This window comes from Saccopteryx bilineata, chromosome X (genome assembly GCF_036850765.1).
Source record: "Saccopteryx bilineata isolate mSacBil1 chromosome X, mSacBil1_pri_phased_curated, whole genome shotgun sequence".
In the NCBI taxonomy this organism is placed as follows: Eukaryota; Metazoa; Chordata; class Mammalia; order Chiroptera; family Emballonuridae; genus Saccopteryx; species Saccopteryx bilineata.
Genome location: NC_089502.1, coordinates 107598265 through 107611123, shown reverse-complemented (window position 1 = coordinate 107611123; position 12859 = coordinate 107598265). Strand labels below are relative to the sequence as shown.

General features: G+C 36.6%; 1 protein-coding gene across 2 annotated transcripts in view; it reads right to left on the bottom strand.

The window, feature by feature from the left end:
• The window catches only part of F8 (coagulation factor VIII), a 210351-nt gene that overhangs the window by 141261 nt on the left and 56231 nt on the right, over nt 1-12859 (bottom strand). For both annotated transcript variants that reach the window (XR_010727831.1, XM_066249411.1), the window contains exons 5-6: nt 5389-5457; nt 2359-2475 (exon numbers count right to left, since the gene is read on the bottom strand). Coding sequence is in view for 1 of the 2 variants with exons in the window: in XM_066249411.1 (XP_066105508.1) it covers nt 2359-2475; nt 5389-5457 (186 nt within the window). In the remaining variant the exon portion in view is untranslated. The remainder of the gene's footprint in view (nt 1-2358; nt 2476-5388; nt 5458-12859) is intronic.

Genomic DNA, 12859 nt, shown 5'->3' with positions numbered 1-12859 from the left:
AAGGTACATCAACATAATAAAGACCATATATGACAAACCATCAGCCAATATTATGCTAAATGGTAAAACATTGAAGACTTTTCTTCTAATATCAGGAACAAGACAAGGCTGCCCATTCTCTCCATTCCTATTCAACATAATGCTAGAAGTTTTAGCCAGAGTGATCAGACAAGAGAAAGAAATAAAAGGCATCCATATTGGAAAGTGAGAAATAAAAGTTTCACTTTTTTCAGATGACATGATCCTATATATAGAACACCCCAAACATTCCACTGAATAACTATTGAAAACAATAAACCAATACAATAAAGTTGGAGCACACAAATTCAATATACAAAAGTCTATTGCTTTCCTGTATGACAACAATGAAACTTCAAAAAATAAACTGGAAAAATTCCTTTAACAATTGCTACAAAAAAAAGTAAAATAAAATACTTAGGAATAAACTTAACAAAGGATGTCAAGGACCTATATACTGGAAACTACACAGCACTATTGAAAGAAATTGAAAAAGAAACAATGAAATGGAAAAATATTCCATGTTCATGGATTGGAAGAATTAACATAATTAGAATGGCCATATTGCCCAAAGTCATATACAGATTTAATCAAATCACCATCAAAATCCCGATGTTACTTTTTAAAGAAATAGAACCAAAAAAATCACCAGGTTTGTGTGAAACTATAAAGAACCCTGAATAGCAAAGCAATTTCAAGGGGAAAAAAATATAGCCTGAGGTCTCACTCTACCTGACTTCTAATTATAGTACTGAGCCATGATAATCAAAACAGCATGATATTGGCAGAAAAACAGAATACAGACCAATGGAGCAGAATAGAGATCCCAGAAATAAAACACATATATATGGACAAATAATCTTCAACTTCAACAAAAAAGCCAAAATCACACAATGGAAAAAAGAAAGCCTCTTTAATATATGGTGCTGACTTGACTTGGTTAAATATTTTGGTTGTTTAGAGCATTTTCCTAAAGGGTCGAAGATTTCCAACTTGATCCCTGGTCAGGGCACAGACAGAAACAGATTGATGTTCTTGTCTGTTTTTCTTAATCTCTCTTTTCTTCCTCCCTTTCCAAAATCAATAAAATAAACATAAAAATAAATAAATGGTGTTGGGAAAATTGGAAAGCCACATGCAAGAGAATGAAACTTGAATATAGTTTGTCCCCACACATAAAAATTAATTCAAAATACATCAAATATCTAAATACAAGATTTGAAACAATAAATTACATAGAAAAAACATTGGTACTAAATTTATGTACCATAGCTATAAATTTTATGAATTTGACTCCATAAGCAAGGGAAGTGAAGGCCACAATAAATCAATGGGACTATGTCAAACTAAAAGGTTTCTGCACAGAAAAGAAAACTGACAGTAAAACAAAAAGACAGCCAACCAAATGGGAGATGATATTCACAAACAACAGCCAGGATAAGGGGTTAATATCCAAAATAAAATGAACTCATATAGTTCAACAACAAATAAACAATTCAATTAAAAAATGAAGAGAGGACTTAAACAGACACTTCTCCGATGAAAACATCCAAATGGCCAACAGATATATAAAAAGATGCTTATCTTCACTAGCTATTAGAGAAATACAAATCAAAACTATAATGAGATACCACATCATACCTGTTAGATTGGCTGTTATCAACAAGACAGGTATACACCATGGTATACTATTCAGCTAGAAGAAATGATGACATCGGATCACTTACAGCAGAATGGTGGAATCTTGATAACATTAGACGGAGTGAAATAAGTGAATCAGAAAAAAACAAGAACTGAAGGATTCCATACATTGGTGGGACATAAAAGCAAGACTAAGAGACATGGACAGGAGTGTGGTGGTTACGGGGGGTGGGGGGGGGAATGAGGGAGAGGGGGAGGGGGAGGGGTACAAAGAAAACTGGATAGAGGGTGACAGAGGATGATCTCTCTTTGGGTGATGGGTATGCAACAGAACTAAATGACAAGATAACCTGGAAGTGTTTTCTTTGAATATATGTACCCTGATTTATTGATGTCACCCCATTAAAATAAAAATTTATTTATTAAAAAAAAAAAAGGTTGACCATCAAGGAGCTAAAAAAAGAAAGAAAGAAAGAAAGAAAGAGAAATCTGTGAGCTCTGTTTACATGGGCAGGCCTTCATTTTTATGTAACTGGAAGAGGAGTCAACCATTGTACTTTAAGACACATGCTCTCAACAAAAGCCAGAATTTAGTGGGCTTTTCTTTAGGGTGCAGGATTATCTGCAGAGAACTGGAGAAATGAGCTCTGGTAGTGAATGCTGAAGACCCTGAGGATTCTTGTGCCAGTGTGTACATACCTGGCAGAGACCGGTTTACATAGCCATTGATTGTATGCATTTCAGGCCGGGGCTGAGCAGATGCAGGATACATTGCTTGTGTGGAGTCCTCATATGTTTCAGAATGCCAACTTTTCCCTGGTGAGAGAGGATGCAAATATAGGGCCAGCTAAGTGTCTGTCTTATGATTGACCCTTCCTTTCTCCTCCCTTCTCTCCCATGGGGCAGAGACTCTTCACACCAACAGCATTTTTGTCAGCACAGTAAGAATGGATGACTTGCCCTCAAAATCAATAATAGAAGAGAACACAATGATCAAAATGCAGAAATTTCCTGCTTAAACTAATATTCTCTTTCTCTATTTGCCCATTACAGGGAAGGGATAATGACAAATAATAACTAGGAGAAGAGAAAATAGTTGCACCATGAGGGTTTTATTTTATTCCTTAGATTATTTAAAGAGGAAGCAGATGAAAATCATCCTAAGAAAAGATTGTCAGTCCCTGTCACTGACCTAATTGTTTTATTCAGGAGCAGAAATAAAAGCTCAAGAACCTGAAAGCTTCCTAACGTCTTCCATGAAATTAATAAAAGTAAAAGCATTGTAAATGTCATTACTGGTCAGCAGCTCTTTGAAGTTGCCCCTTTGTGTAAGGGACTAGCAGCCAATGCTGAAATTTCCTGAAACACTCAGCATTTGGGGGGTAATTCTCATAAGTTATCTTTGTATCCACTAATTTGTTCATTCAGCTAAACATATATACTGTGCACTATTGAGTGCTAGGCAGTGATAACAGAGAAGACAATCTCTGCCTTCAAACCTAAAATTTAGCCTGAATAGACAGAGAAGCTGAAAATTATAATAAAGAGTGAAGAGTGATGTAATAGAAATGAGAACAGGGTGTTATGGGAGCAGAAAGGAGAAGAAACTTTACTTTTCTTGAAAGGAAAGGGACGTGAGGTCAAAGAAGATAAATATTAAATAAAGCAGGCAATGATGATGTAGAAGAAATTCAAAGTTTTGGGAAATATATAGAAGCATAAACCGCAACTAGAAAAAGAAAGTTATTGGTGTGAAGGTGGAAACAGGCTTTCCAGGCGAGGAAAAAGCATAGGGAAAATTCTGGGTGAGAGAAAATGTTTGGCATATTTGGGTGAAATAAGAAATGTGTTCAGTTTGGCTGGAGCCCAGATGGTGAGGTAGAAATAGAAAAATAATTCACATGTCCTTGTGTTAACAAGTTTGTGTTTTGATTTGAGATAAAATTGAAGGGCCTGGAGTGGCAAGATCACTGGCATTTCGATAGGCTCCTTCTGGCTGCTATAGTAATAATGGATTGTCATGACACACAAAAAGACAAGGAAGCTAGTCAAGAGAAAGAAAATGCGAGCTTTAATTCAGAAGATGACAATGTAGGAAGGTAAGAGGGGAGCAAAGATGATTACATTGTTGTTTATTATATAATGATTAAGAGGCAGAAGTACGAACACTATTGAGGACCTATTCTGTGCCACATAGTGCTTTGTTACTCAATTGAAATCACTCATAACTATCTTACATAAAGAGTACAGTTGACCATTGAACAACATGGATTTTTAACTACATGAATCCACATTGATTTTTTTTCAGTAATAAATAGCTGGCCCTCAGTATCCATGAATTTCACCTTTTCGGATTCAAACAATTGAGGGTTGAAAACAGTGTTTTCAATCCACAATTGGGGATCATTAGATGTGGGGGGCTAACTGTGTGTATTTCTATGCCATTTTATATAAGGGACATGATCATCCACAGATTTTGGTTTCTGAGGGAGTTCCTGGAACCAATCCCCTATGGATACCAAGGGACAAATATGGTTAATTTTTGGAAGAGTCAAAAATTTTACATGGATTTTTTTTTGTATTTTTCTGAAGCTGGAAACGGGGAGGCAGTCAGACAGACTCCCGCATGCGCCTGACCAGGATCCACCCGGCATGCGCACCAGGGGGCGATGCTCTGCCCATCCGGGGCGTCGCTCTGTTGCGACCAGAGCCACTCTAGCACCTGAGGCAGAGGCCATGGAGCCGTCCCCAGCACCCGGGCCATCTTTGCTCCACTGGAGCCTTGGCTGTGAGAGGGGAAGAGAGAGACAGAGAGGAAGGAGAGGGGGAGGGGTGGAGAATCAGATGGGCGCTTCTCCTGTGTGCCCCAGCCGGGAATCGAACCCAGGACTCCTGCATGCCAGGCTGAAGCTCCACCACTGAGCCTACCGGCCAGGGCCTTACATGGATTTTTGACTGCACAGGAGGTCAGCATAATCCTCATGTTGCTTGAGGGCAAACTGTACTATTATTTCAATTTTAAATTTGAGGAAACTGAGACACAGGGAGGTTAAGTAATTTGCCAAAGTTACTTAAAAGCCAAGAGATGAAGATAAGAGAAGGCATACTCATTGAAGCAGAGAATAGAATGGTGGTTGCCAGGAGCTGGGGGTGGGGGAAATGGGAAGATATTGATCAAAGAGTACAAACTTTCAGTTTTAAAAAGGGCAAGTTTTGGAGATTTAAGGTATAGGCATGATATCTATAGTTACTAAGAGTGTGTTGAACACTGGAAATATGCTAAGAGGGTAGATTTTAGGTACACTTGTCACATACAGTTGGAACTGTCAGTAGATGGATGTTAATTAGCTTGACTGTAGTAACCATTTCATTGTGTAGATATATATCAAATCATCATGTTGTACACCTTAAATATACTCAATATACATCTTTTATTAAAATTCTCTCAAGTTAAGCAAAAAGCTTTTGTTGGTGGATTTAATGAGAGGGATGAGGCTAACCTGTTACTCAGCTCCTGTATCTTCTTATATCATAGGTACCTATAAAACTAAGGGTGACTTTTTTGGAGGAAGATTCATTGTCATTTCCATCTCCTTTATTCCTGAACAGTAATGATCTTTCTATAACCACTTTTTTTTCTGGACAATAGCAGCCCTCATCTTAAGTACCAGAATCAATGAATATATTTGCTTTCTTCAGGAGCTCAAAATTCAGATGCAGCTCACTAACCTTCATCAAATACAGCAAAGAGTAGTACAAATTCATGCAAGGTCTGTGTCTTTTCTTTGGCCAGGCTCCCTGCAAAAGATGTAAGAGCATTTGTCTTCTATTTTTTGACACTTATTTATTTTTATTAAATTTAATGAGTGAAATTGGTTAATAGGATCTATAGTCTTCAGGTGTACATCTCTGTGGAACATGATCTGTACATTGTGTTGTGTGTCCATCATCCAAAGTCAAACCAATTTCTGTCACTGTATATTCAGCCCCCTCCACAACTTGCCATTCCCCTCTCTGCTAACCGCCATACTATTGTTTATGTCTATGAGTCTCATTTTTATATTTTTTATATGAGTGAAATCATATAGTTCTTAGCTTCTACTGACTGACTTCTTTCACTTAGCATAATATTCTCAAGGTCCATCCATGTTGTAAATGGCAGTATTTCATCTATTCTTATGACTGAGCATTATTCCATTGTATATATGTACCACATCTCCTTTGTCCAATCCTTGCATTTATCTTCTATTGAAAATCCTGTCATAGCAAATTGACACTAGGAGGAGATATTACTTTATCAATAGTTTGAAAGTAAGCACAAATCTAGTCCTTTGACTCTTGTTAACTTTACCATAACATCATTTTTTTGGTGTCAGGTCTCCTATATCAGTGCCTCTGGGGTAAAGAACTTTTATTACACTTCAAATTTGCTCTAGACCACTACTTTTGTAGAATACAATAAAAATGAATTACTAAAAAATAAAATTATAAAGATACAAAATACAAGCCCATATAATCATATTGTATATACAGGAAGGGGCAAAAGTAGGTTTACAGTTATTCATATAAAAATAATATAATAATTAATAAATAATACAAGAATAAATTTTGTTTCATGTACTCACAACTATAAATCTACTTTTGCCCCACCCTGTATATATGTATATATTCAGAGAAAATGTAAAAGATAAAAAATTACAAAAATCATACACATTGTTTATGGGAAATGTGCATATAGGCAATTAATAAAAAGTGTTTCTATTATGTTTTAACATTTTTTTACTTCTGCAGTTATAAATAAACAAATATTATGAGCAAAATAACAACTGTCTATATTAAACACCTATAGTTACACTGTAAGTAAACACCATGTACACCAATATTGAAAGTTGTTAATGTTGAAAATGAGCTTGCTTCATGTTTTAATAGTTGAATATGTTGGTTTTCTTAACATTGTATTTTTTCATTTTATTGGAAAGTTTTCTTTGAAGGCTTATTTCAAGTAGGAAGATATTTTTCTGATGATATTCCCCTTGTTTCTTTCTTGTACCCTTAATGCTTCGAAAGTAAAAGTTAGATTGGACAAAGAAAGTAACTTGTTCATACAAATTTAAAATACAGGCAAGGCTGTCTGAGAACATTTTAATTCTTTTTATTTTATTTTTAAATTATCAAATAGTGAAGTGGATTTTTACTTTTAGTGAATAAGTCTATGAGTTTTAACACAGGTATAGATTCATGAAACCACCACCATCAGTGTATAGAACAGTTCCAACAATCCCCCAAACTCCCTCTTTCTATGGCTTTATAGCCATATATACAGTCATATATGTGTGTGTGTGTATGTTCATGTGTTGACTTATGTGTATAGTTATGCTCTTGGCAACCACTGATCTGTTATCCATCACTACAGAGTTGTATTTTCGAGAATGCCATATAAATGGAACCGTATAATATATAACTTTTTTTTTAATTTGGTATAATGCCTTTGAGATTCATCCATTTTGTTGCATGTAACAATACTATATTCTAGTTTATTGTTGAGTTCATGGTATGGATGTACCACAGTTTGATTAACCACTCACTTATTGAAGGACATTTAGGTTACTTCTATTTCTTGGCTTTAGAAATAAAGTTGCTGTGAACATTCATGTGCAGACTTTGTGTGGATATTCATCTTTCATTTCTCTAAAATTCTAAAACCAATTTTAGTATGTGTGTGTTTTTCCCCAACACCAAGAAATTCTAAGACACCAACTGGACATTCTACAATTTAACTCAATTCTGACTCCAGCTTCCTGGAGTTAGCATCAGATACCACACGTTAAGGGCTCAGTCCTAAAATACTGCCTTCTTCCCAACACTCCAGATACGAACTGCAAGTTCAGGTTGTCACCTGTGCTTCTGATCAACAGTTCAGAGGTCCCAATGACTCCCTCCTTGAGTTCCATTAATTCGCTAGATTGGCTCACAGAATGCAGAGACACGTGTTACTTACTAGATTAGCAGTTTATTATAAAAGGTTATAACAGAAACAACCAGATGGAAGAGATGGGGCAAAGTATGAGGAAAGAGAGGAAAGCTTCTATGCCCTCTTTAGGTGCACCACTCTCAGAGCATCTTCAGGTGGTCACCAGCTGGGAAGCTTCCCAACCCCTTCTTCTTGGGCTTTTATGGAAGTTTCATTACATAAGCATAATTGATTAAGTCATTGGCCATTGGTAATTGGACTCAACTTCAAGCCCCTATCCCTTCCTGAAGATCAGGCAAGTGGGACTAAAAATTCCAACTTCTAACTACATGACTGGTTCCATTGGCAACCAGCCCCTAAGATTAGGTGCTTTCCAAAAGCTACCTGATTATCATAACAAGAACACATTTCTATCTGTCATCATAGGGCATTTCAAAGGTTTTAGGAACTCTGTTAGGAATTGGATGAAGATCAAATATATATTTTTTATTATAAATTACAAAATACACTGCTAAATTGTTTTTCAGAATGGCTTTACCATTGTGAAATTCTCACCAACAATGTTACAACAATGTTGTTCTTGATTCTTACCTGCATGTGTGACCATTTTTAAATTATTATTTTAGCTATTCTAATAGGAATATAGCAATATTTCACTGTTTCTTGTTTGTTTGTTTGTTTGTTTATTTATTTATTTATTTATTTAGTGAGAGGCAGGGAGGCAGAGAAAAACTTCCACATACACCTTGACCAGGATCCACCCGGCAAGCTCCCTACCAGGTGACACTCTGCCCATCTGGGCCACTGCTCTGCTGCTTGGCAACCTAGCCATTCCAGCATTTGAGGCAAGGCCACAGAGGCATCCCCAGTGCCTGGGGCCAATTGTGGTTGCAGTATTCAAGTCATGGCTGAGGGAGGGGAAGAAAGAGAAAGAGACAGAAAGGAGGGGTTAGGGGTAGAGAAGCAGATGGTTGCTCTTCCTGCATGCCCTGACCGGGAATTGAACCCAGGCCTTTCACATGCCAAGCCAATGCTCTACCACTACTGCTTTACCTTTGAGAAACAGGCCAGAGCTAGTTTTTCTTTTTCAGAATAATATTTATTTATATTTTATTATTAAAGTGAGAAAAAGGGAGATAGTGAGACAGACTCCTGCTTGCGCCTTGCCTGGGCTCCACTCAGCAACAATTATCTAGGGCCAATACCTGGATCAACTGTGCTAGTTTTAGTGCCTGAGGCTAATACACTTCAATGGAGCTATCCTCAGCACCCAGGAACACATTTGAAAGAATCGAGTTTCCAGTTGTGAAAGGGGAAGAGAGAGAGAAGGGAGAGAGGAAGAGGAGAGAAGCAGATAGTTGCTTCTCTTGCAGCTTTGACTGGGAATCTTACTCAGGATGTCCATTCACCAAGTGGATGCTCAATACACTGAGCCAACCAGCCAGGACTAAATTTTATTTAGAAAATTAAATTTAACAGGGTGACATCGATCACTAAGAGTACATAGGTTTCAGGTAAACATTTCTATAGCATTTCAACTGTTAATTATGTTGTGTACCCATCAACCACAGTCAAATCATTATCCATCACTGTGTATTTGTCCCTATTTACTCTGCTACCCTCTCCCCCACTACCCTCTCTTCCTGGAAACCACTTCACTTTTATGTATGTCCATGAGTCTCAGTTTTATATCCCACCTATGTGTGAAGTCATACAGTTTTTAGCTTTTTCTGAATTACTTATTTCACTCAGTATAATGTTCTTAAGGTCCATCCATGTTGTCATAAATGTAACTATGTCATCATTTCTTATGGCTGAGTAGTATTCCACTGTATATATGTACCACATCTTCTTTATCCAGTCCTCAAAGGACACTTCGGTTATTTCCATGTCTTGGCCACTGTGAATAATGCTTCAATGAACATGAGGGTGCATGCGACTTTATGTAAAAATGCTTTTGAGTTTTGGGGGTAGATACCCAATAGAAGGATTGCTAGGTCATATGGTAGCTCTAGTCTCATCTTTTTGAGGAACCAAATACTTTCTTCCATAATGGTTGTACCAGTTTACATTCCTACTAACAGTGAATGAGGGTTCCTTTTCCCCCACAGACTCTCCAACACTTGTTATTACCTGTCATGTTGATAATAGCTAATCTAATGGGTGTGAGGTGGCATCTTATTGTAGTTTTGATTTGCATTTCTCAAATAGTTAGTGAATATGAACACTTTTTATATTTATGTTGATCATATGAATGTTTTCTTGGGAGAAGTGTCTGTTTAGGTTCTTTCCCCATTTTTTATGTGGATTGTTTGCTTGTTTATTGCTGAGCTTTGTGAATTCTTTATATATTTTGAATATTAACCCCTTATTGGCTCCACTGTTTGTAAATATTATCTCCCATTTGATTGGTTGCCTTCCTGTCTCATTTTAAGTTTCTCTAGCAGTGCAGAAGCTTTTTAGTTTGATATAGTTTTATTCATTTATTTTTGCCTTTGCTTCCCCTGCCTTTGGGGATCAAATTCATAAATTGTCCTCTATGGTCAAGGTCCAAGAGTTTAGTACCTATGTTTTCTTTTACATAATTTATTGTTTCAGACCTTATGTTTAGGTTGGATCCATTTTGTATTAGTTTTTGTTCAGGGGGACAAACTGTAGTCAGGTTTCATTCTTTTGCATGTGGTTTTCCAATTTTCTCCGACCTGTTTATTGAAGAGGCTTTTTTTTCTTTATTTCATGTTTTTGCCTGCTTTGTCAAAGATTATTTGTTCATATACATGCAGTTTTATTTCTGGGTGGTCAGTTCTGTTCCATTGGTCAGAAGGTCTGTTTTTCTGTCAATACCATGCTGTTTTGATTATCATGGCTCTATAGTATAATTTGAAGTCAGGTAGTGTGATACCTCAAGCTTCATTCTTTTTTCTTAGAATTGCTTTGACTATACATTTGTTTGTTTTTGTATTTTCCTGAAGTGAGAAGCAGGGAGGCAGAGAGACAGGCTCTCATATGCACCCAACCAGGATCCACCCGGCAAGCCCACTAGGGGGCGATGCTCTACCCATCTGAGGCATTGCTCTGTTGCAACCAGAGCCATTCTAGTACCTGAGGTGGAGGCCATGGATCCATCCTCAGCACCCAGGCCAACTTGCTCCAGTGGAGCCTTGGCTGCAAGAGGGGAAAAGAGAGACAGAGAGAAAGGAGAGGAGAAAGGGTGAAAAAGCAGACAGGCACCTCTCCTGTATGCCCTGGCTAGGAATCGAACCTGGGAATTCTACACACTGGGCTGTCACTCTACCGCTGAGCCAACTGATATACAGTGTTTTTAATGATTTCATACAAACCTGGTAATTTTTTTTGTTCTATTTCTTTAAAAAAGTGACATTGGGATTTTGATGAGAATTGCATTAAATTTGTATATTGCTTTGGGTTATATGGCCATTTAAACTATGTTAATTCTTCCAATCCATGAACATGGAATATTTTTTTCATTTCATTGTGTCTTTTTCAACTTTGTTCAATAATGCTTTGTAGTTTTCAGTATATAGGTACTTTGCATAATTTATTAAGTTTATTCCTAGGTATTTTTTATTGCATTTGTAAAAAGAATCTTTTAAGTTCATTTTCTGGTTTATCATTGGTGTATAGGAAAGCAGTGGACTTTTGCATATTGATTATGTATCCTGTGAGTTTACTATATTAGTTTATTGTTTCTAATAGATTTTGGTGGAGTCTTTGGGGTTCTCTATATACAAGATTATGTCATCTGCAAAAAATGATACCTTTACTTCTTTCCTGATATGGATGCCTTTTATTTCTTTCTTTGCTGAGAAGTCTGGTGATAACTTAATGCACTTTCCTTTATATGTTATATTTTTCTTTTACCTAGCTGTCTTGAGGATTCTTTCTTTGTCATTGATATTTGACAATTTTATGATGATGTACCTTGGAGTAGGTCTGTTTGTGTTGAGGTAACTTGGCATTCATTTTGCTTCTTGGATTTGGCAAGGCTCTAACTCTTTCCATAGACTTGGGAACTTCTCATCCATTATTGTTTGAATAGGTTCTCCATTTCCTTCTCCTTCTCTTCTTCTTTTGATATACCCGGTATTCTTATATTTCTCTTTCTGATGGACCATTCTTGCAGAGCTCTCTGAGTTTTTTTTTAATTCTTGAGTTTCTCTCCTCTTTTCTCTGTAGCATCTCTAGTTGCCTATCTTTGATGTCACTGATTCTTTTCTCTATCTGGCTTGTTCTATTAGCTACACTTGCTAGTTCAGTCTTCAATTCATGTATTGAGTTCTTCATCTCTGTTTTTAAAGTTTCAGTTACCTTGGTGAGGTATTTGTTTTGTTCATTAATTTGTTTTCTGAGCTCACTAAGTTGCCTATCGATGTCTTCTCACATCTTGTTTTGTATTTTCAGAACTTCAATTTTGAATTCTCCATCATTTAACTCTAATGTTTCTATGTGATTCAGATTTTTTTTCCTGGAGATTTTTTTTTGAACTATGTCTCTGTCTTACATAGCCATGATATTCTATTTCTTCTTCTTTAATGGCATTTGAAAGTTGTATTTTTAAGAACCCTAACAAAAATAAAGCCAAATAAAAGTAAAAAAATAAAAATAAAAATACATATAGAATTAAAAAATTATGACAAGTAAAGTAGAAAAAGCACAGAAAAAAAGATCAAAAGCAAACAAAACATACTCACAAAATATAAATACTTTATATAAAAAATAAAGAAAATAAAATTCAAAAGAGAAAAAGAGATAAAAAGAATAAGAAGAAAAAAGAAGAAAGTTTGAAAAGTGGGGAAATTAAAGGAAAATTTAATTTCAGTTTTGAGAGGTTTTCTGTAGTAGATTTTACTGTAATACAACTTTTAGCTCTGTGAAGCTACTGGGCTGTCCTCTGGTGAGATGTTGCTGTGGGTGGGGCATGTTGTGAGGGCTTTTCAGCTTTGGCTTTATGGCTTGGGCCTTATGTCTTTGGCTTTATGGCTTCAGGTATCCAGCTTTATGGCTCTAGCAATGGAGATCTTAAGCTTCTGGGCTCTCCTTCCCACATATCCAAAGACCTGGGGACCAGATGTGGAGCACCTCTGTTCTTCAGGTAAGAGAGTGACTCTGGAGAGGTAGCTATGGGGTTTGCCTCTGCCACTCTTTGTACTGTGAGTTAAGGGAGGTTGGTTCTGAGAGCTTGGGGAGGCCACACTTTAGCTTTCTCTG